General features: G+C 53.2%; 1 protein-coding gene across 5 annotated transcripts in view; it reads right to left on the bottom strand.

The window, feature by feature from the left end:
- Positions 1 to 6,518: 6,518 nt before the first annotated feature.
- SLC37A1 (solute carrier family 37 member 1) overlaps positions 6,519 to 22,763 on the bottom strand; it is a 74,031-nt gene continuing 57,786 nt past the window's right edge. For all 5 annotated transcript variants that reach the window (XM_069581673.1, XM_069581666.1, XM_069581656.1 and 2 more), the window contains 8 exons: positions 22,569 to 22,631; positions 22,137 to 22,222; positions 21,053 to 21,101; positions 19,794 to 19,867; positions 17,703 to 17,781; positions 12,545 to 12,642; positions 7,899 to 7,963; positions 6,519 to 7,456 (listed from right to left, as the gene is read on the bottom strand). In XM_069581673.1, the coding sequence (XP_069437774.1) occupies positions 7,441 to 7,456; positions 7,899 to 7,963; positions 12,545 to 12,642; positions 17,703 to 17,781; positions 19,794 to 19,867; positions 21,053 to 21,101; positions 22,137 to 22,222; positions 22,569 to 22,631 (530 nt within the window). In that variant the 3' untranslated portion in view covers positions 6,519 to 7,440. The remainder of the gene's footprint in view (positions 7,457 to 7,898; positions 7,964 to 12,544; positions 12,643 to 17,702; positions 17,782 to 19,793; positions 19,868 to 21,052; positions 21,102 to 22,136; positions 22,223 to 22,568; positions 22,632 to 22,763) is intronic.

Genomic DNA, 22,763 nt, shown 5'->3' with positions numbered 1-22,763 from the left:
CGGGTGCGGCTCCCGGGCTGGAGGTTCTGAAGGCAGAGCTCGTGCAGGTGGTGATGCTGAGGTCCCTGAGGGTGTGGCAGGGCCCCGGGCTCCACAGCCCTGCTTCTGCTGCAGCTCTTGGGAAAACATGCTGAAACATAACCCTGCAAGAGTGGACTCTCTTTCTAGCGTTACCCCTGCTTTCAAAATTACCACTTGTGCTGACTATAAAAATAAGACACTTCCCCTTCAAACAAACATGTAGACAATAGAGGAAGGTATTGCACAGGTGAGGGTTCTAACAGAAACAGAAGCGGTAGGAGATTAGATGTACATTCCCCACTTCCCCCCTGCCAGATACACATATATACCAAACACACACGTAACATAGACACACACCGTACACACATATGCAAACATGGACATATAAACCACACACAGATACACACAGGCACACAAATACATACTTGCACACAGACACACAAAGACAGCTTGTGGGAAGCCGCTGTAGGGCACAGGGAGCTCAGCTCAGTGCTCGGTGATGGCCTGGAGGGGCGGGGTGGGGGCGGGTGGGAGGAAGGACCAAGAGGAAGGGATTCACAAGCTGATTCACTTCACTGTACAGCAGAAACCAGCACATTGTAAAGCAATTACTCTCCAATTAAGAAAAAACATATATACATATGTATGTATGCGTATATGTATATAAAGGGCTTCCCAGGTGGCAGGAGTGGTAAAGAACCTGCTTATCAATGCAAGAGACACAGGAGATGTGCGTTTGATCCTTGGATCAGGAAGAGCCCTTGGAGGAGAGCATGGCAACCCACTCCAGTATTCTTGCCTGGAGAATCCCATGGACAGAGGAGCCTGGCAGGCTACAGTCCATAGAGCTGTAAAGAGTTGGACACGACTGAAGTGACTTAGCATGCACACATGTATGTGTGTGTGTGTGTGTGTGTGTGTGTGTGTATATATATATGGATGGCATCACAGACTCAATGGACATGTGTTTGAGCAAACTCTGGGAGATGGTGAAGGACAGGGAGGCCTGGCGTGCTGCAGCTCATAAGGCTGCAAAGAGTCGGACATGACTTGACTACTGAACAACAACAACAACAAACCACGTCCATCAAGGCCCCTGGCAGCACCTGAGTCAGTGACTGATAAATAAGTGGGCACTGGCTACCAGCCAAGCAGAAAACCAGCCACCCGAGACATGAACCCACTGCAGAAGTCCTCTGCAAATCAGAAAGAAAAGGCCAGCATTCCAACAAGACAATGGACAGCAGTTCCTAAGAGGCTTGCATAAGAGCCCAGAGGCACTGGCACACGACAGGACACTCACCCTCGCTCACTGCCATACAGGGAAACCAGGGAGGCCAGAACAGCGCTGGCTTTTGAGGGCAGGGAGGCCCCAGGCTCTTTCCAGGGTGGGGTGACATTCTACCTTCTGCCCTGGATACCGGCTACATGACTGTGGAGTGACGATCATTGATTGGTTGTACTTGAAGGGGTGAGGGGCTCCCCCAGGCTGGGCTGGTTCTGGGTACCGGGGTGGAGGCAAGGCAGAGCTGCTCTCGGCCTTTGGGGTCTGGTGCAGGTGTGGAGTGACCGCTGTAGCGCTTGCCTTCTGGAGCAAGCTGCCTGCTTCTCCTACAGGTTTCCTGGCCAAATGCAACCCCAGTCACATCGACTTCGAGGCAAGAGACATCTTTCGGCCAGAGTTATCTGCTTTAGGTTGTAAGTTTAGATTGACTCAAAGCAGTAAAAAGAACCTAAATTTATCTATTTTAAACGCTGGTAGATCTGTGAACACTTTCACATATGTGGAACGTGACCTGGCCAGACGTGAGCCATTTGGTGCTATTGGGAAATAAATAGCAGTAGGTAAAGCTGATGGAAAGAGGCAAGGAAACAATGTTTAGGACACAGGTTCTAATAGCAGTAGGTAAAGCTGATGGGAAGAGGCAAGGAAACAACGGTTAGGACACAGGTTCTAATAGCAGTAGGTAAAGCTGATGGAAAGAGGCAAGGAAACAACGTTTAGGACACAGGTTCTGAGACCTCCGGAAAGGAGAGGGGTCTGAATCTGTAAACACTGGCAAATCCCTCACAGCCTGCCCTTCCACTTTCCAAGCTGCGAGACTCGCCCTGCTCTCCCTGCAGGGTCCCACCTGCAATGGCTTAGCAGGGACCCAACACTCTGTCAAGACATCACCAGGTCCTCAGCTGAGGTCCTCCCAGTGAGTTTGGAGGTGATGCTCCTGTCCTGTCACGGGAGCATCTTAGTTGGGCCGGCGACTCACCAGTTTCAGGGTCGGGCTTCGTGCGGGTGCAGGGTGCCAGCTCCTGTGCTGTACCCGGGGAGGAGAGTCAGGCTCTTGGTGGGGAACTCGCTCCCCGTGAAGTTGCCACTGCCCTGGGGCCTCGCTGCTGGGGCCTCGGTAAAGCACCCCAGTCAGTCAGCACCCTCGGCCGTGGCGGGCTGGAGACAGGCTGGGGATACATGTTTACCCACGCTTCTTTAGAAGAACATCAGAAGGTCTGCGCCTTCAGGGGCAGCGACACCAGGAGACCCGTGAAAGGGCAGCTTAAAAGGGACTGCTTGACTGGAGTTGGCGAGCCAGACCTTCCCGGCTCGTGGAGCACGAGCCCAAACCTGCATCCTGGCGGTAGGGACATCTCGGACACCCTGGAGGAGGACGTCTGAAGGGGCTGCATGACTGACGTGCAGGGCAGCTCGGGGTTGCAGGGACATGCCAGCCCCCTCAGCCGACTCTGATCCCGGTCCTTAGGAACAGCCAGCCCTCCCTCAGGCCTGAAGGCCCTGTCTTAGCCCAGGGTAAGCAGTGGCTTCATGGGCTGTGATCACTGTAGTCGTCAGGCCATGCCCTTGGGTTGATGGCTCCGTGCGTGTTGTGTGGAGTCCTGGAGGGTGTTCTTTTGGGGTCCATGGTTTATAGCAAAGCTGGTTGTGACAGTGATGTGGGGCTGGGGGCCGGACCCTTGGCTGCCCCATGACCCTGCCTCCCACTGCCCCTTCCCCAGGAAGATTCTAGTACCTTGAACAGCACTTGTTTCTGACTTTGAACAAGGGCTCTGGTTTGAAGAAACAGAAGCCTGCTGCCGGGCCAGTCCACAGAGGCATTGTTGGCACTTCCCAGTGTGCTGGGGTGCCCTAGAAGCCAGGCTGCTGAGGCTCCGTGGGGACACTTCACGTTACGCCCTGTGTGAGCCACTCACAGCAGCTCTGGCACGACCACGGCCAGCCGGCAAGCCCTCCACCCTGCCACCCCACCCCTGGGGCGAAGCTACACCACACTGCAGAACCCTCACCAGCAAGTTCATCTCCTATCCAAGGTGTGGCTGGTGGGCCACCGGTTACAGTTCAGGATAAGAGAAGCCCAGACTTCAAAAACAAACTTATGGTTACCAGAGGGGAAACTTGTGATGAAGAGAGGGATAAATTAGGAGTTTAGGATTAACATACACACACTGAGTTGTGGCATGCGTGCTCAATTGTGTCCAGCTCTTTGCAACCCCATGGACTGTAGCCTGCCAGGCTCCTCTGTCCATGGGATTCTCCAGGCAAGAATACTGGAGTGGGTTGCCACGCCCTCCTCCAGGGGATCTTTCTGACCCAGGGATTGAACTTGCGTCTCCTGCATTGGCAGGTGGATTCTTTACTGCTGGGCCATTGGGGAAGCCTGCACACACTGCTGCTGCTGCTGCTGCTGCTGCTAAGTCACTTCAGTCATGTCCGACTCCACCAAATTTAAAGTGATTGGAAGCTTCCCTCGTGGTCCGGTGGTTATGCAGGGGGTGTGGGTTCAGTCCCTGCAGCTAAGATCCCATATGCCTCACGACCAAAAAAATAAAACATAAAACAGAAACTATATTGTAAAAACTTCAATAAAGACTTTAAAAATGATCTACGTAGAAAAAGTCTTTTAAAAAATAATCAACAGGAACCTATTGTATAGCACAGGGAACTCTACTCAGTATTCTGTAATGACCTATATGGGAAAATAATCTGAACAAGAAAGAATATAGGTATAACTGGATCACTTTACTGGACACCTGAAACTAACACATTAAAATCAACTATACGCTAATGAAATTAAAAAAAAAAAAAAAAAAAGCTAAACAGAGACAGGAGTAAAGCATTCACAAACTTCCACAGCAATTTGGTAGAGTGGTTTTATGTGTACTGAATCTAACGATAAAAAGTTATGACTTATATTTTTTTCCTAGCTCATTTTTTTCCTGGTAATTTATTTCTACTAGATTTTATAAGCTGGCAATTGGAGGGGATTCTGGTTTTATGATCTGGGGGGCTATTTATTATGGCGAATTTCTGAGAGCAGTCTTTCTCTCCTTTGTGATTGAAGGACTGTAGCCTTGCCTTCTCTGGCTCCTTCCCTGCCCCCTCACAAGCTTGCAATTCAATATGGGGTATTTTTTTGTGGATTTGAATAGGAAAATCCCACTGACATAGATATTCATGAAAGGCAGTCTTATTTCCATATGAATGCAAGCAGGCAGGCACCTCGGGCAGGCTGTTTGCAGAAGGATACTATCTCAGCTACTGCTCCAGGTGAAATGATGATGCATTTTCTTATTGAAATCATATACTTTTTTCCTTAAAGGTCAGGACGAACTGTTCCATTCACAGGTAGAGGATGGCTCAGCTAAACTGCTCTAAGAAATAGTGTGTGGACACGTCCTTCTCTAAAGGGGCCGTCAAGGGCACTGTCTTCTGTCCCCCGGCAGGCTCAGGAGGCCGCCCTCCTTCCTTCGTGGGTCATGGAAGATTTTCTTCTAACACCTTAGTCTCCCGAGTTGGGAAAAACAGTGACCGCGTCCTCAAAACTTCCTGTTGCTGAACCGTAGCAGAGGATGGGTATTCTTCGGGGAAGGTGCAGAAATGAATTGGGTCAACTCGAGACCTCATCTGGCTGTCTGACCAGCTCAGGCCCCAGAGAGAACTGCGCTCTGAGGTGAGGGCAGTGGGTTCGAGATTTTATTAGAAAAGAATTCCCTGGGCATCACTTAACAGCACGATTATATCAGTCTCATCCCGCCCTTGTTTATGCAATTTAGTGTCTAAAGAAGGACAGGGGCTGTGTGGCAGCAAGGGGGCCTGCAGTCTGCAGGGCGCAGAAAACTCAGGCAGCTGCGATTCCTGGAGACCAGTCAGGAGGGGAGGGTGTTTATAGCCCAGGCCAGGGAGGGAGGACAAGAAGGCTATGCCCTGGGCTTGCGGGCCAGAGGCAGAGGAGGAGACGGGATGGGAAGAGCGGAGGAGAGAAGGATGTGCGGAGTACACTGTGCACAGAACTGTATGGAATCCACTTTTTGTTGCTGTTCAGTCGCCCAGTTGTGTCCGACTCTTTACCATGCCACGGACTGCAGCACACCAGGCTACCCATCCTTCACTGTCTCCCGGAGTTGCCTCAAATTCATATCCATTGCGTCTGTGAGGCCATCCAACCGTCTCATCCTCCGTCATCCCCTTCTCCTCCTGCCTTCAGTCTTTCTCAGCAGCAGTGTCTTTCCCAATGAATCAGCTCTTTGCATTAGGTGGCCAAAGTATTGGAGTTTCAGCTTCAGCATCAGTCCTTCCAGTGAACACTCAGGACTGATTTCCTTTAGGATTGACTGGTTTGATCACCTTACAGCCCAAGGGACTCTCAAGAGTCTTCTAACATTTTAACAAATGGGAATTTTATCTTTCCTAGAAGGAAACCTTCCAAGTGTGTAAATTTTGTTAATAAAATAGCAAACCTTCTTGTGAGGTTTTGATAATAAAATAATAATAATAAATATTGATAATAAAATAGCAAACCTCTGCGTTCAGAAGAGCCGTCACCTTGCCTGCCCTTCCCTGGAGAGTGGGTCCATGTGTAGACCAGGGGCTGACCCTGAGCAAGGTTGATACTGACCAGGGTTCTTGGCCTCCCATGATCAATACAAATTGACTAGAGGCCAGACAAGAAACTCAGGCAAGGCTTTGTTGGAGCCCCTGCTTCAGCAGTGGGAAGTGAGAACAGTAATGTTACCTGCTTGCTTGCTGCTTTCTTATTTGGGGTGAGGGGAGGGGGGAGGGGTGTGTCCAGGGCTCAGGCTGGAGGGGTGGCTTAGGTGGCTTGCTCACCCCTTAGGTGGTGTTGAGTGCGGGCGGGGTGGGGCATGCTCAATCCTCCTTTTGCTCCCTGCGCTTCAGAAGTGGCAGTTGGGTTTTTTGGTCTTTTTGTATCTTTTGTCCAGAATTTCCCCAGCTGTCACGCACACAGTTACTTTTAGTCCCTTGCAGTTTCTCTGTGTTGTTGCTGGAGAAGAGGCTCGCCCAGGTGCAAGCTCTGCAGCAAAGGGTCCCAGGTCCCAGCCTGCCTCTGGGTGACCCCTTCTCTGCTGGAAACGGTCTCCGCTTCCAGCTGCAAAACCACAGACTGAAGCCAACCCTCAGCGCTCTCCCCGGAAGTTTTCTGTTTTGAATATAATGGCGATGTGAGCAGAAATAACCAACATTCTGCCTGTTTTTTTTTTTTTTTAACATTTTATTTCAAAGGGCAACAACTGAGGAAACAAGTGGCCAGAGAACAACCAGAGCTTGTCTTAATAAATAACAAGGCGCCACTTGCGTTTCCTAAGCTTCTATAACACCACACACATTTCAATAAATAAATCCGCTCCAGTGCTGAGTCTCTGAGGACAGGCCCAGGTCTGCAGTGTTGGGGGGCACAGAGGGCTGGGCGGAGGGACTGGCCAATCCCAGCCCCAGGCCTGGCCTCACTGTCCTCCTGGCAATCACTTATGGGGCCAGTGACGTCATGGCCCTTGGGGTTCCAGTGACAGGAACCTCCAGGGTTCCGTGGTGGCCCTCCAGCCTGTCCGAAGGCTCTGATGGTTTCACCACAGTCCACCCTGGACTGTTTTCGGGTGGGCGAAGAGCAGGAAGAAGCGCTGGGGACATCCTTGGTCTGAGCTCCGCACTGCTGTGAACGCAGGTGTCAGCTCTGTCCTTGCAGAGGCGTCTCCCACCACCTGCAGCGTCCTTACTGTCCCCTAGTGCGTTCCTGTCATCAGAGCTCCACCTGCTCTGACATCAGTGCTGTAATACCTGAGAGAGACCAGGGCTGGCCTGGGTGCCACACCAGTCCTGGCCACTGTCACTCTGGACGTGGAGCGGCTGCCCAACGCCTGGGAGGTGTCTGCTTGAGGGGCTCAGTGGGTGGCAGCCAGCACTGCCCATGGGCTCCCCTCCCATGGCCCGAACCCCACGGCCTGGTTGACACGGTACCAGGAATTCTCAAGGTGGCTTGTGTGTCTTTTCCAGGTGAATGTGCAAAAGGCAAGGGTAAAATCATTCTTTTCAACACAGGATCCTTTATTTGAACTTTTTCTTGAAAAACAGTTTGTGAAGGATGGGCCCAGCCCTCCTTCATGGGACTCGAGGGCTCAGTGCTCCTTAAACCTGGAAGAGGAGGAAGAAAAAGCTGCTGGTCACCCAGCCCGCGGCACTCAATTCACAGCCAAAGAGCAGAGCCCAGGTGCCCGCTTCTCCCCCTCTGCTGGGGACTCCTGAGGCCTCCCTTTCCCCTGGCCTTGGGGAGAGGGGAGGGGACAGGACATAGGAAGGGGGCAGAGCCACACAGAGCCCAGGAGCTGCTGTTTGTTCCAAAGCTGCAGCCCAAAGAGAAGAACTGAAAACTCCCTATACATTTTTTCACTCTATTTTGAGAAAAGATTTACCTGGATCGCATCCCCACCAGGTATTCATTAGGAAAGGAGAAATGAGAGTGAGTGAGGTGTAGAGCGCCAGGGACCACGGGTGAGGTGTGGCCTCTCAGGAGAAGCCGGGGTGGCAGCGGACAGTAAGTGATGGGCATGGGTGGGGTGCGGGCGGAGACACTTACGGAACCTGGTTTCCTGTCGCCGACCCTGGGCAGCTCAGCTCCTTGTGTATGAGGCGAATCAGAAACTGCAAGCGCCCAGAGCAAAGAGAAGACCACATTATTGCTGGGAGACCCTGGGTGGGCGCCCTGCTGTCACTGGGGAGGGGCTGGCACAGCCATTCCCCACTCTGCCAGTTCCCCTGCCCAACAAGCTCGGCATTCGAGTTCCAGTTCGTCATGTCTGCGATTCCCCGTGTCACAAGATGGGGGCGGGGGGCTGCCTCGTGCCTCTGAATGTAAAATTCTAAAGCAGAGCAGCGGGCACCCCCGACCCCCACCTCAGGCACAACTGCCTGCAGGCCTGGTCTCAGGGCAGGGCTGCTGGGCTGCTGGTCACATAGTCCCGTGCATCACGGTGGAGGCCGTGCTCCTGGGAATAAGGCCCTTAGGCCAGATTTCAGCCAGAAGGACGTCTGTTTTAATGAAACTAGATTAGTCATAAAATATCCAAGGGAAAAAAGGGAGCTAGTCTTTCCTAAGCGCTGCGCACCCCCACCCCCCGGGAGGAACCCCCACCCCCCGGGAGGAACCCCCATGATGTGAGTTGCTCAGGGCTGTGAGAGGGGCTCCCGAGGAAGTCCTGGCTCGTGTGGCCCCTCCTCTAGGGAAGCCACAGGCGCCCTGGGCCCAGGAGGCCCCGGCAGTTGGGGATGCTGGAGGCGCTTTCCAGGGGCTCCTTCAATAAAACGTGAGCTGCCAAGTACCAAGTCTACCGGCAGACTCTGGGAGCAGAAACGTTTATTTTCTTAGACGCAGAAGATTCAGGAAGGAGCTTAAGTCATGCCTCGTATGGTGGCCGTGCAGGTTGAAGACAACAGGTGTTTCTCCTCGAGGACCAACCTACATGCAGGGCTCCTGGGATCTCGGTGGCCGAGCCAGAGGGTGGGGATTTGACAGATGCTCAGAGCAGTGTGGGTGGCTACGTCACACTCCGGCTAAAGACACCGATCCTGTGAACTTGAACCTCTAGACCCCACGGTCTAGCATTGCCTTGCTGAGTTTGAGCTGGAGTCTCCTCAATACGAATTCCATGTCCAATATGTGCAAAATTGTATCAGGGAGGGCCCATGACCACGGAAAGCAAATCCTTAAGAGGAAGGAGATGAGGAAGGACCCTCGAGTGTTTTCTCTGGGGCGGGGTGCCCTGTGAGCCGCAGCGACAATTCTGAAGGGCAAACACCAGCTTCTCAGGACAAAAGTGGCCTCTGTGTGCAATGCCCCCAGTGAGTGGACCTGCCAGGCCCAGAGCCCACCTGGGTGGCCACAGCCCCATGGGACCAAAGTTGGAGAGTGAGGAGCAGGCCCGAGGCTTGGGGAGCACAGCCCCCAGGCGTGAGTGCGGCTGGACAGTCCTCAGGCCCCCAGGATGACCTGCCGGGATCACTGCGGCCCAGCCTCAGACCTGCAAGGAGGGGAAACTGGCCTGTGGACCCGCAAAGAGAGGAGGTGCATCTGGTCTTTAAGGCTGAAGACTTGTCCTCAGTGAGCTGCCCAGCCGCCTGCTGAAGCCCTCTTTCTCTCCTGCAGTGACTTGGCTTTAGTTTCTCATCTAACCTGGCTGGTTCCGCAGCCTCAAAGTTATTATTTGCCTGTCGTGTGTGTGAGTCTTCCCTTTTGTCCTCTCCGCGTTTTGACTTTTCAGGTCTGTCCCTTGTAAACTGGGATCCGAATTTCCATGCCTGTCTTCCATCTGCAGGTAGGGGTGCATCAGCCAGCCTGCACTTCTGCTTGGATCCTCCCTCAACGTCCCTTGCATCCACCCCATGTCTGCACTTCGTCGCAGGGGCTGCTTCTGTTCTCGGCTCTTTTCAGAGAGTTCTGGTCTCTGCAGTCTCTTCCTTTAGAGTTCCTCCTGGGCAGCACAGGGCCTCCAGTCTCTGCTCTCTAATATTTTTCATCTCTTCCTGGGCTGCATTCTGGATGATCTCCTTACACCTGCATCTCACCAGCTGTCTTTTTTAGCCCTTGTTCTTTTCTCGTGAATTTGGTTTCTTCTTTGCCAATTTTAGTAACATTTTCTTTTTTTTTTTTTTCATCTTTTAAAAATTGAGGTATGATCCCTGGGTTGGGAAGATCCCCAGGAGGAGGGCATGGCAACTCACTCCAGTATTCTTGCCTGGACCATCCCATGGACAGAGGAGCCTGGAGGGCTAAAGTCGGACACTACTGACGCGACTGAGCACGTGCGCATACAGCTGATTTACAATGTTGTGCTGGTCTCTGATGTGCAGTACTGTTTATACACATATATTCTTTTTTTATATTCTTCTCCATTATGGTTTATCCCAGAAGACTGAATACAGTTCCCTGTACTATACGGTAGGACCTTGTTGTTTATCCGTCTTCTACATAATAGGTTGCCTCTGCTAATCCCAAACATCCCATCCTTGAATCCCACCACTCCTCCTGGGCAAACACATGTCTGTAGTCTGTTTCTGTTCAGAGACAGGTCATTTGTGTTGCATTTTAGGTTCCACATATATGTGACATCATATGGTATCTGTCTTCCTCTTTACTTCACTTAGTATGATAATCTTGGTGACTTAGTCGCTAAGTCGTGTCCGACTCTTTGCGACCCCATGGCCTGTAACCCACCAGGCTTCTCTATCCACGGGATTTCCCAGGCAAGAATACCAGAGTGGGTTGAACCTAGGTCTCCTGCATTGCAGGCAGATTCTTTGCCAACTGAGCCACCAGGGAAATGCTAAATATGTTTATTTTTAGTTTGTTTGGTAACCCTTTTACCTGTGTTTTTTGGGGGGAGGTCTGTCCGTTGTGCCTGTCACCCCATCACAGCAGACCATTTCCTACTGTTTCCTGATGTGGGGTATGAGCTTGTCTGCAGCGGGGTGACAGCTGTGGGACTCCATGCCACTGGGGTGAGGTTTGTCCCTTTCAGTTGATTTGGGACCAGTTTTACTCACTTTTTGTAATATTCACTTTTTGAGTATTTTAATACTCATTTTTTACTCATTTTTTGTAATATTACATTCTCATTGTGTAATACTGGGCTTCCCTGGTGGCTCAGACAGTAAAGCGTCTGCCTGCAATGCGGGAGACCTGGGTTCAATTCCTGGGTCGGGAAGATCCGCTGGAGAAGGAAATGGCAACCCACTCCAGCACTCTTGCCTGGAAAATCCCATGGATGGAGGAGCCTGATAGCCTACAGTCCATGGGGTCGCAGAGTCAGACACGACTGAGCGACTTCACTTATTGTGTAGTATTTACACAATATAAGTTAAAAAGTTGAAGGTTCCTGTAGCCTTCAACTAACTAAAGGTTAACTTTCAGCCTCCAGGAAGATTTCTGCCCAGTTTGGTGGGCAGGCTGCGAGGCCGCAGATCCTGGTTCTCTTCTGCACCAGTGTGCGTGTCATGCTTTCACTGCACCCAGAGCTCCCTGAGGGTCCAGGCTTGAGGAGGGGGTCTGCACTTCCAGCTCCCTGTCCTGGGCCGGCCCCGCACCTGGGGCTGGGGACGGTGGTGGGGGAGGTATAACCGCCCAGCATCAGTTTGGGTACAAATTTCATGTAGCCTCTACATCTCTGGGTCCTGGGGATGTCCCTTCCTTTCTTGTGAGTTTTGTTGTGCAGTAAATGGAAGTTTAATGGATATATACACGTTATTTCTGAAATAGAAGAAGATTCTGTCTTTAAATAGCCATAATTATGGAAGTTTCACTGCTACCTGGCAGAAATGATCTGGGAGGTGATCAATTACTGAGGAACTGCTTTGCACACCTCACAGGCTCATAAGCTGAGAGTTGGTATTTGGTTGTGTATAAAGTTGGGAAGCTGTGACTTAGGGCTTCTGGGAATGAAAATATAAACTTCCAAGGTGCTCAATTCATTTGTGCTGGAGTAAACGTTCACTTTTCCAGGTGACTTGAGAGGAGACGGTGGCTTTAGGTCTGGGCCCGGTGTAGGGTAACTGGTAAGGGAGAGCATGGTGGCCGCTCTAATAGGTGGCCCCTGCAGGACTGTGCTGTGGGGACAGGCCTTCGCCATCCCTAGGAAACCCTCTGATCTTCTCACACAGGAGAAAACAGGCCACGGGGCCCAGACAGCGGATTGCTCAGTGCTGTGTGAGCAGCCCCGGCTCCTCTTCTGACCTCTGGTCCTCTGGATGCAAGAATCAGGTGCTTCCCCAGTGCAGCTGATCGCAGACAGGAGGGGTGGGGAAATGTCAGGGCACCGGGTTGGACTCGGCGCACCGTCCCCTTTAATCCCCACAACAACACAGTAATCCTGTTCCTGGTGTCCCCATGCTGCCCACTTCACAGGTGGACGCTTTGGAGCAGAGGGGCTCAGGAACCACCCAAGTCATACACGAGCCCAGCCACTCACAGCTGATGGGCTCAGGATCCGAGGCCAGGGAGCCCCTGCTTGTGACCTCTTGCCCATCCTGCTGGAAACTACCTGCTGCTGCTCTGGACACATCAAAGCCAGAGGGAGAAAGAGCCCTGGCCCAGGAGCCTGAGGGATCCATCACCGGCCCAGAGTCCCCTGGGAGCGGCGGGAGTCTGCAGGAAAAAGCGTCCCCAGTGTTCAACCATAACAACCACAGAGACACTTGTGAAAGCCTTGGAGGAAAGGCGAGGCGACTCACCAGTAAGGCACAGGCGTCTGCGAACATGAGCATGTAGAACACGTTGTTCCATCCTGATGGGGAGATGAGCCCTGCCAGCAGCGGGCCCAGCGCTGCTCCTGGAACGAGGAAATGGACATACATGGTGTGTGCAGAGGACCCTGGACCGCAACCACCCAAATACCCAAGCCCAGTAAACATAAGGGAGTCCTCAACACCTTATTCATAATTAAAACACACACACACACACATTAAGAGGACTTCCCTGTGGTCCACTAGTTAAGACTCTGTGCTTCCATTGCAGGGGCATAGGTTCCATCCCTGGTTGGAGAACTGAGATCCTTCACACCGCCCCCTCCCTCACAACAGCAGGAACGCTGGGGCACACCCCCATGGGTACTGGGGGTCTCCTCCTCCAGACCCCACTCAGACTCCATAGACCAACAGTTTATACACTCCCCCATGCCTGCTGCGCAGAAAGGCCTTTTAATGAGTGATTAAGCTCTGTCTTAAACATCAACATGTTTAAGAGGGGACAGCCAAGGTTCACTCGTATCAGAGGAAAGCCTCGACCTAAAAGAAAACGATCTGGTTCAAGGGGAACCTGGAAGAAATAAACCAGGGAGAAAAAGATTCCTAGGAAAGCGTGTCACACCCACGAGAACCACAGAGAATGAAGCGGAAATGTGTGAAACCCCCGCTTCTATGTCTGAAAACCCCCAGCACCAGAAACTGCCCAGGATTCAATGTCATAGCACTACATCCATGAAGAAAGAACAGGTGGGATTAAAAGGGCAGAATGACACCAACAAATAGAACTCCGTGATGGTGAAAATAGAGTTGAGTGCAGAAGTGCGAAAGGAAAGCCAAGAGCATCTCTGAGAAGATGGAGGAAAAGAACAAAGACACAGGCAGACAAAGAGATGAGAGAACTGAAGGATGACTGCAGAAAGCTAAACATTGACCAGTACGTTTTCCAGGAAGACAAACAGTGGAGGAAACTCGTCAAAGAGAAAACACAGCCCAGTTTCCCAGGGATCAAGGGCATCCGTTTCCAGGCTGTGTGGGTCCTGGGTGCCCAGGGCACAGGGGTGGGAGCAGGGATGCAGAGAGGCTGCAGAGATACAGGGAGCTGGGGACCTCTGAGGGGGAAGACCAGAGGTCAGAGGTGGAGTTCTTGCTAAGGGTGACAAGAGGCTTTCCTCCGGTGATCTCAGAGCTAGAAGACACTGACTCTGGAGAAAACTCTGGAGCGGGCGTGGGCAGGGGACTATCATTTTGCATTTAGTACAGTTTCTAAGTTTAGATATTTTCTTAGATAGTTTCTAAGTTTAGACTTAGGATGGTTTCTAAGGCTATCTGGCTTCTCAAGTGACATCATGTGTTACTTCGAGAAAATAAAAATGAACCTAAAGAACGTCAGGGCTCTAAAGAATTGCATAAACACATAGAAACAACCAGCTTGCAGCCCCTGGGGTGCAGCGCTCAGCACTGTGAACACATCACACACATCAGCTGGAGTCCCTGGAACCGTCAGAGCTGGTGAACTGCAAGAAGGCGTTCCGCTCATTAGGCTTCCCCAACCGCTCAGCGGGTAAAGAGACCGCCAGTGATGCAGGTGATACAGTGGACCCGGGTTCAATCCCTGGGCCGGGAATGTCTCCTGGAGGAGGAACTGGAAACCCACTCCAGTATTCTTGCCTGGAAAATTCCATGGACAGAGGAGCCTGGTGGCTACAGTCCATGGGGCCACAAAGAGTCGGACATGACTGGGCAGGCTAGCACTTTCGGCTCATTTATAATCAGTCAAACTCTGCCTCCAAAGGAACCAACATTTACGACATTTAACAAACATATCGGGGCATACGCCCTTGAGAATTGGAATTTTGCTGAAACTGTGTGCTCCCACTTGAGCCTTGCTCGGCTTTGGTGTCCTTGGGCAGCACTTAAGCAGAGAAACAACAAGCCACACGCAGCAGTGGACGAGCCTGCACGCCATTTCCATGGCGACCACCTCCGGGTCCTCATGCACTGGGGCTGGCACAGCCCGGGGGAGTTCGAGTCCAGCCAGATCCTGACGCACGGGTGGGAGTGATGACTCTAGATGGTCAACACTGAACACAGAGGAGCGTAGAGGTCAGAAGGTCTGTCGAGAAGGTCTGAGTCGCCCCCTGTCATCCTTCCGTGGGGGTGGGAGGAGTTCACAGCTGGGCTTTGGTTTCTCCTGCGGCTCAGAGCTGCCCTCAGGCATAGATGTTGAGCCTCCACCCTGGGCCAAGGACTTCTTCTTCCCTCTTGTTTTGGGAAGGAAATCAAGAAATAGGTGGCCTTCCAGCTGCTTCATCATTTCCTCTTTTTCAACCCCTCATCTTCTGCTTTAAAATCAGACAGCACTGCCAGCTGAGCTCTGTTTGCTTTTAGAAAAGGGTGTCACAGTGGTAGCCAGGAATGGACTCAGACAGAGGGCTCTGCAGACAGGAGGTGGGAGGATGCTGCCGGGTTGCTCAGCCCCCGAGAACCGCGCTCGGCCCAGGAGTCTCCTGATGACCTCACATCTTCCAGGCTGCAGAAACTTTTCATGTTCTGTGAGAGCCGGGATAGCAGGCTGGTGGGCCACGGACATCCGTCACATGACACGACCCTGCCCCCACAGCCCCTTCCCCAGACTTGTCCCAAAGGCTGCAAGAGGAGCCCCCAAAGGGAATGGTCTCCCTGCAGACACCAGAGTGGTGACCACTGTCATATGTGGCAGGAGCAGGAGCTGGGGGGCCCTATCCCCATGAGCCGTGAGGGCTGAGGGGGGCCCCGGCCCCTGTCCCCTGAGCCCTCCCTTGCAAACCCAGTAGCCTGGTCGGGAGACCTTCTCTGCACCCCCCAGGCCTATCTCTGATCTCCTGCCTTAGAGCCACCCAGCAATGCCCTCCTTGCCCACGCACTGAGCACCCGCTCCATCCTGGGCACTGCCGGGGGTGTTGAGAACACAGCAGAAAATGAAACCAACTCCTTTCCAGGGCTTCTTAGCAGAAGCATGGAGAGGACAGTACAGAGCAGACAGTGGACGGGGCCCCGGAGGAGGGCAGGCCAGGAGAGAGGCCCTGAGTCTGGGTGGGGAGGGGTCTGCAGGCCCCAGACAAGGTGGGCCGAGGAGAGGCCAGTGTTTGGCGGAACTATGCTCACAGAGCCACCTTCATCCAGCAAACTCTTGGTTTACTGCTAGAGGGTGTTCCAGGCCCCCAGGGCCTGTCCCACCTGGCCTGCCCCCTCTCTCACTGCCCCCCTAGCATCAGGCACCTGTGGTGGGAAGCAACACGCCAGGATGCAACCTGAGACCTCCTGGAGAAGCCCGGAGGGCCACACCAGCCCACCTCCCGCCTGCAGTTCCAGGGTCTGCAGAGCACAGGTGGCTTCGGGGTCTTGGCAGGAGTGGCCCCAGAGTGCGAGCTCCCCAGCTGAGCCTCAGGAAAGTTCAAGGACATCCCTGTCAGCCTCCTGACTCAGATCAGGATAGGCTTGCTGTCACCAAGTCCCATGCGCCCAGCTCACAGGGGCCAGGGGCTTGTTTTGCCCCCTTTCTTTCCTCAGAACATGCTGATGTGTTCTCTCCAAGACCCCTGACAGGGCTGGTGGCACTCGTCTCATGAGCTTTGGGACCCACAGCTCACCTGTCATTTACCTTTCAGTAAGATTCTATCCGAAGTTGGCTTAAAGCTCAACATTCAGAAAACTAAAATCACGGCATCTGGTCCCATCACTTCATGGGAAATAGATGGGGAAAAAGTTTGGGCTCCAAAATCACTGCAGATGGTGACTGCAGCCATGAAATTAAAAGACGCTTACTCCTTGGAAGGAAAGTTATGACCAACTTAGACAGCATATTAAAAAGCAGAGACATTACTTTGCCAACAAAGGTCCATCTAGTCAAGGCTATGGTTTTTCCAGTAGTCATGTATGGATGTGAGAGTTGGACTGTGAAGAAAGCTGAGTGCCGAAGAATTGATGCTTTTGAACTGTGGTGCTAGAGAAGACTTTTGAGAGGCCCTTGGACTGCAAGGAGATCCAACCAGTCCATTCTAAAGGAGATCAGTCCTGGGTGTTCATTGGCGGGACTGATGCTGAAGCTGAAACTCCAATACTTTGGCCACCTCATGTGAAGAGTTGACTCATTGGAAAAGACTCTGATGCTGGGAGGGATTGGGGGCAGGAGGAGAAGGGGACAACAGAGGATGAGATGGCTGGATGGCATCACCAACTCGATGGACGTGAGTTTGAGTAAACTCTGGGAGTTGGTGATGGACAGGGAGGCCTGGCGTGCTGTGATTAATGGGGTCGCAAAGAGTCGGACATGACTGAGTGACTGAACTGAACTGAACTGAAGATTCTATCCAAGCTTTCCAAGTGGCGCTAGTGGTAAGGAACCTGCTTGTCAATGCAGGAGATGTAAAAGAGAAACACAGGCTCGAATTCTGGGTTGAGAAGACCCCCTAGAGGAGGGCAGACTACCCACTCCAGTATTCTTGCCTGGAGAATCCCCATGGACAGAGAAGCCCAGCGGGCTATAGTCCATAGGGTCGCAAAGAGTAGGACACAACTGAAGGGACTTAGCCTACATGCATTCATGCAAGAATTCTATCCCCCTTGAAGTGACAGTGATAAACAGTCAGCAGACCAGAGGCCTGTGGGCCAGTTTTCCCACTGCTGGCTTGGAGGAAAACCTGGAGCAATGTCCTCTCACGTTGAAGAAACCTTGACCCGCCAGCCACACACCATGTCTCCTCTGGGAGCCTCCCATCAAAGACGGTTGGCAGGGCCAGCTGCTCATTTTCCAGGGCTTGCATGTGCTTTGGATCTGCTCACGTCTTAAGGAGGACGGAGACTTTCCTGGTGGTCCAGTGGTTAGAACTCCACACTCCCAATGCATAGGGCCCAAGTTCAATTCCTGGTCAGGGAACTAGATGCCACAACTAGATGCTGTAACTAAAGACCCTGCATGCCACAACTAACACCTGGCACAGCCAAACAAATAAATATTTTAAAAAATTAATAAATAAAAGAAGAAGGCCAGCTGATCCTGATAAAACAAAAGCAGTTGGAATCCTGGGCGTCTGCTAGCTAGATGTGATGTCATGGTTTCCCCTTGGAAACCATGATTGAACCTCCTTGGGCTAAAACATCCACGTACCTACAGATCCGGTTCCGTCGATGATGGCGGTCACGGTGGCCAGGGCATGGGAGTTTCCCTTCAGGCTTTTGTGTGTCCCCTGGAGAGGAAGGAACATCAGTGTGAAGCATGCCCCAGCAATGGCAAAGTGAGAAATAAACCTATACTTCCTGCACGACAATCCACCCAAACCACTGTGCAAAGCAAAACGTGGCGTCTTTCCATTAGGAGACTGAAGCTCTACTCCATCCCAGACTCATCTTGGAAATGCATGCAAAGCTTCAAATGTTTTTAGTAGTAAAAAAGTCATCAGAGATAGTAGTACTTGTCCAAGTGCATTCTGGTTTCCCTGGTAGCTCAGACAGTAAAGAATCTGTCTGTAATACAGGAGACCCGGGTTTGACCCCTGGTTCATGAAGATCCCCGGAGGAGGGACGGGCAACCCACTCCAGTATTCTTGCCTGGAGGATCCCGTGGACAGAGGAGCCTGGTGGGCTACAGTCAATGGGGTCACAAAGAGTTGGACACGACTGACAGACTAACACTCTCAGATGTATTCTAGTTAAAAGAACTCTTAGAATTCTCTCCAATAAACAAGCCTTTCCTTGGCACCATCACTGAGGCACCGTATCATCCAGCATGGAAAATGAAAAGACGAATGGTGCTCGTCCTGTCCCCAAGCTGAGCGCTGGAGCCGGCAGAAAAGATTGAGGGCGCTTGGGAGCTGGTGTGGGGAAGGCATGCTGGACAGACGGCTGAGAAGCCTGGCCTCCTCCCACAAGTCTGTACACCACGTGTGGTTTTCAATAAGCTTTTAATTTAGAACAATCTTAGATTCACGGAAAATGCGCACAGAGAGGACAGCTGTTACAAGCCCTGCACTCACTTTGCCCTGTGTTAACATCTTGCACTGTTGGGCTACATTTATCATGATGAATGACCCAATGTTGATGCCTCATCACGAAAATCCATGATTTTTCAGACCCCTGGCTTTTTGTCTAGTGTCTAACTGAATCTGTGTCCCAGGAGCCCAGCCAGGACATTTAGTCCATGTGACTCCTGGGGCTCCTCTTGGCTGTGGCAGCTTTGCAGACGTTGCTTCTGGGACTTTCCTTGTTTCCCGTGATTGGATGGGTGTGGGTTCTAGGAGGGAGATCACGGAGGTGAAGGACCATGGGCATCACCTCTCACCCTGCATCCATGCATTAGCTTAATGCCTCCCTGTTGGTGCTGACTGTGACCTCGGAGGGGCGGGGTGCTGTTGGCTTTCTCCCCTGAGAAGTTACTCGATCCCCCTCCCCATGCCATCCTCTGTGCTCAGCCTGCCCCTGAGGACAGGGGAGTTGAGCTCCCTGCCCTGGGCAGAGGACCTGCCTATGCCCTTCTGTACAGGACACTGCCTCTCCTCTCCCAGTTCTTTATGGACACTACTTCCTATCAGGGGACTTTGTACTTCAGTGCAGTGCATGTATCCTGCCGATGTCCACACGTGGCTCCCGTGTGACATGTCTCGTCTTTCTTGTCGGGTAGATGAGACGGCCCTGCTGCTTCCGGGTCCAAAGGGCCTGGAGTCAAAGGCCACCTGTCAGCAGTGCTTCCTCCTGGAAGAACTGGGCAGGAGCCCCCGTGGATCCCCAGGCCCGCATGGAATTCACCACCCTGTGCAGTAAACATTTCTTTACCACACTGGACTCTGCCTGGGAGCATGTCCTCCCAGGGCCAGGACCCCGCCTGGCTTGTCCCTGCAGTCCCCAAGACCGGCAGAGGGCTGGGCACAGAGTGGGACACCCACGGCGGGCTGGACTCTGCTGAGGCCTACGGGTGGGCTCCAGGGGTCACGGCCTCTGGCTTCCAGGGCTGCCAGAGTGGCTCAGAGGAGCGAGCCAGGCGCTGGCATCAGGCCTTGGGCCACTGGTTTACAGGAGAGGGAGGCCATGTCCCCTTATCTGCTTCAGAAGACTCTTAGCATCCTTACTGGTCGTCTGCACAAGTGTGTTCATCGAAACAGACCATTTCACTATCAGAGACCACCCATCACAACAGTTGTGATGGAAGAGGTGGCCGCCCCGCCAGCATCTGGCCCCAGCTCTGTGATAAGCTTCACGTACTCACCAGGTCGGCGGACACGGCAGTCGTGATGAGCGCGTATGGCCCGCTGACCAGGGCCCCGCTGAGGAGCAGCATGGCTGCAGGAGACAGAAGCCCAGAGGGGGGTCAGCCAGCAGGACAGGCGCCCGGGGGAGCCTCTGCCATCTAAGCTTCTCCCTGTTGGTCACCCTGGCATTGCACGCTGGCCCTGCCCTGAGCTGGATACGGGCCGGTCCTGGAAATATGCCCACACCACCAGGAGTGGCCACGGCTGGAGCGAGCGTCATAAACATCTTCCATTAAACTTGCCCTTGAGATGGTTGTAGGGCTAATCACACTTTCCCAAAGACTCAAGCCAAGTTCAGAGAACCTGGCCCCTGTTTCCTTGAACCTGGAGAGCAGAAGCCACGCTGAGAGGAAGTGAGGACCTGGATGTCCGAGCCCAGACGTGACCACAGACATGACCACAGGCGTGATGTGTGTGAGCACCGGATGCAGCCACCACCACAGCCTCATCTGAAGCGGACAGGACTTCCTCTCTTTGCCCACAGCCACTGACGGCCACCCCCAGGAGACCTGGGGCCCCAGCACAGCCCAGTCCCCGATGGGCGGGACCACCATGCCCATTCCCAAAATGCAGTCTCCTAACCTGACCCTGGGTTCACTTTCCCGAACCACCTTCTGGGTCACATTGCTCTGTGTGGAAGCTCCTGGACTAATGGGTCACTTCATGGGCCCCTTGCATCCAGAATTTGCCCTCTGGGTAGCTTTTAATGGGATCCCTACCAATCCCCTCTGCTGGGTTGTGAGACCAAAAGAAACATTTACTCAACGTCAGAGCCTTAATTTGATAGAGCTGCTTGTGCAAAGTTAAAAATAGAAGCTATGCCCAGAGTGGCAGTTGACGGAGCAGCTCAGAGGGCAGGCCGCCCCCAGGCTTGTGATGCTGGGGGTGCAGGACTTGGGGACCACAGCTTCGCCTGCTGCCTTCCAGGGGATGTGGCTTCTCTGAGGGACTCCTGCACTGGGCGCCCAGGGCTTCTCACAGGCCAGCCCCGGGGTCTGAACTCTCCCACACTGGCCCTTAAACCTTTGGCCTCAGTTCTGCCGGCAGGATCCCCATGGGCCCCTCTGAAAGTTCCCCCTCCAAGGAGGAACACAAGGATGATTTTAGCCACAGTGCGCAAGCCGCATCTTTGCTTCTTTGTTGATTTTTCAGTTCATCTCACAAAGCTGTGTGGATCAAAAAATGGCTGAAGGAAAGAAAGACCTCATGGACTCACCTATGGTGGCTTCCAGCCCCATTCTGCTGATGGAGGAGAACGCGTAGAGCTGTGAACAGTGTCAAAACAGGAAAGGAACAAAGGTTTACTATGAGCAGCTGAGAGATTTCCCAGGAATGTGTATTTCTGAAAAGTGACTCTTGGGCAGCAGCCAAACAGTGGAAGGAAGGCCATGGTGCCCTGGCAGGCTGTCCAAAGACAGGTGTCCAAATGCTTGCAAACTGTCCCCAGGCTGGACGCAGACATGTAGGTCTGCTGAGCTGGAAACCTGGGAGCGCCCCACCCTGAGCTCCTGGGGGAGGACCCTGGGTTTGGCGCAGCTCTCCCTGAGCCCCGTGTCCCCTCCTGGGCCATAAGCCCTGAATGCCAGGGCCTGGGTGGTGAGGGGACCCCCGTCAGTGCTTGTGCGTCAAGGTTCTCGGAGTGTTTGTGTTGGGCAATGTCCAGGGCCCCAGGATAACTGAAGATTGGGTTTTGTTCAGCCCAGTGGAGCGGCAGATGGGCAAAGCAGTCAGTGCAAGTTGATGAGCAATAATACTATGTATGATGTTGAGGAAACAGTGATGGTATAACCATGTTCCCCTTGACCCTCGCCTTCACCCTGTGAGGTGGTGCTGCCGGCATCCTCATTTTTCAGATAAGGAAACTGGGGCTCAGAGGGAGAGTAACCTGCCCACTAAACACTTGAAAAGCAATGGAACCTGGGTTATGAGGGGAGGGGTGGCGCTCCCCAGGGAAGCGGGTAGGGCAGCCACAGTGGGGGTGCTCCAAATGAGCAGGCGCCTGCTGGCGGGGGGAGGGGAGAGGAGGGGAAGGGCACCCCAAAGAGAACAGCCCACACATGCACACGTGAAGGCAGGGAGGAGAGAGGAGCCGCGCTGGTGCGCAGTGTGCAGGGGGCAGGGGGCTGGGGGAGGGGAGGCTGAGTGGGGGGCCCTGAGCGGAGTGGAGGTGACACCAGGTCCCGGAAACCAGATCCCCAAGAGGAGCTGCGCCGGCAGCTGCAGGTGTGCGGGTGGGAGGACATGGGGGCTGTTCCAGAGGTGTGGGGGCCGTGACGAGGCGGAGGGGCTGCCGGTCCTACCGTCGGGGCCGCGAGCAGCAGCATCAGGCCACAGGTGGAGGCCCTTTTCTCCAGGCGATCAGAGATCACACCTGCCAGGATCCCACCTGCAAGGCAGACGGAGGATCCTGAGGGGTGTACGTGCCTGGCAGGGCCCGCACTGCCACAGCAGCAAGGAGAGGAGGACCTCTTCCCTGGGTCCTTTCCACCCCTTGAGCAGGCTGGCCCCAAAGCCCCTTTGCCTGTGAGCATCCTAGCACCACCAGTCTCTTGCCTACCAGGTATCCTGGTCCTCAGGGAGCCCAGGATGGGGCGTGACCTGCTATCAGAGGCCAGGCACTGGGGGCCTCCCAGTAGGGAGCCAAGTCAAACAGCGTCCAGGCTGAGGGTGTCCATGCACCACCTCAGTGGTGAACGCTTTTGTCAAAGTAGAACAAGAGGAAAGGAACTCACCGAAGATCCCGCCCACGTCAAACAAGGTGGAGAGCTCCCCCGCCTTCTTGACATCAAGGTGATCTGTTAGGATGACAGCAGAGTGTTTAAAGTGATAACCAAGAAGGACCTATTGTACAGTACAGGAAACTCTGCTCAATGCCATGTGACAGCCTGGATAGGAGGGGACTTTGGGGGAGAATGGATACATATATA

Source organism: Ovis canadensis, chromosome 1 (assembly GCF_042477335.2).
Source record: "Ovis canadensis isolate MfBH-ARS-UI-01 breed Bighorn chromosome 1, ARS-UI_OviCan_v2, whole genome shotgun sequence".
Classification (NCBI taxonomy): Eukaryota; Metazoa; Chordata; class Mammalia; order Artiodactyla; family Bovidae; genus Ovis; species Ovis canadensis.
This window is presented reverse-complemented; position numbering and strand designations above follow the sequence as displayed.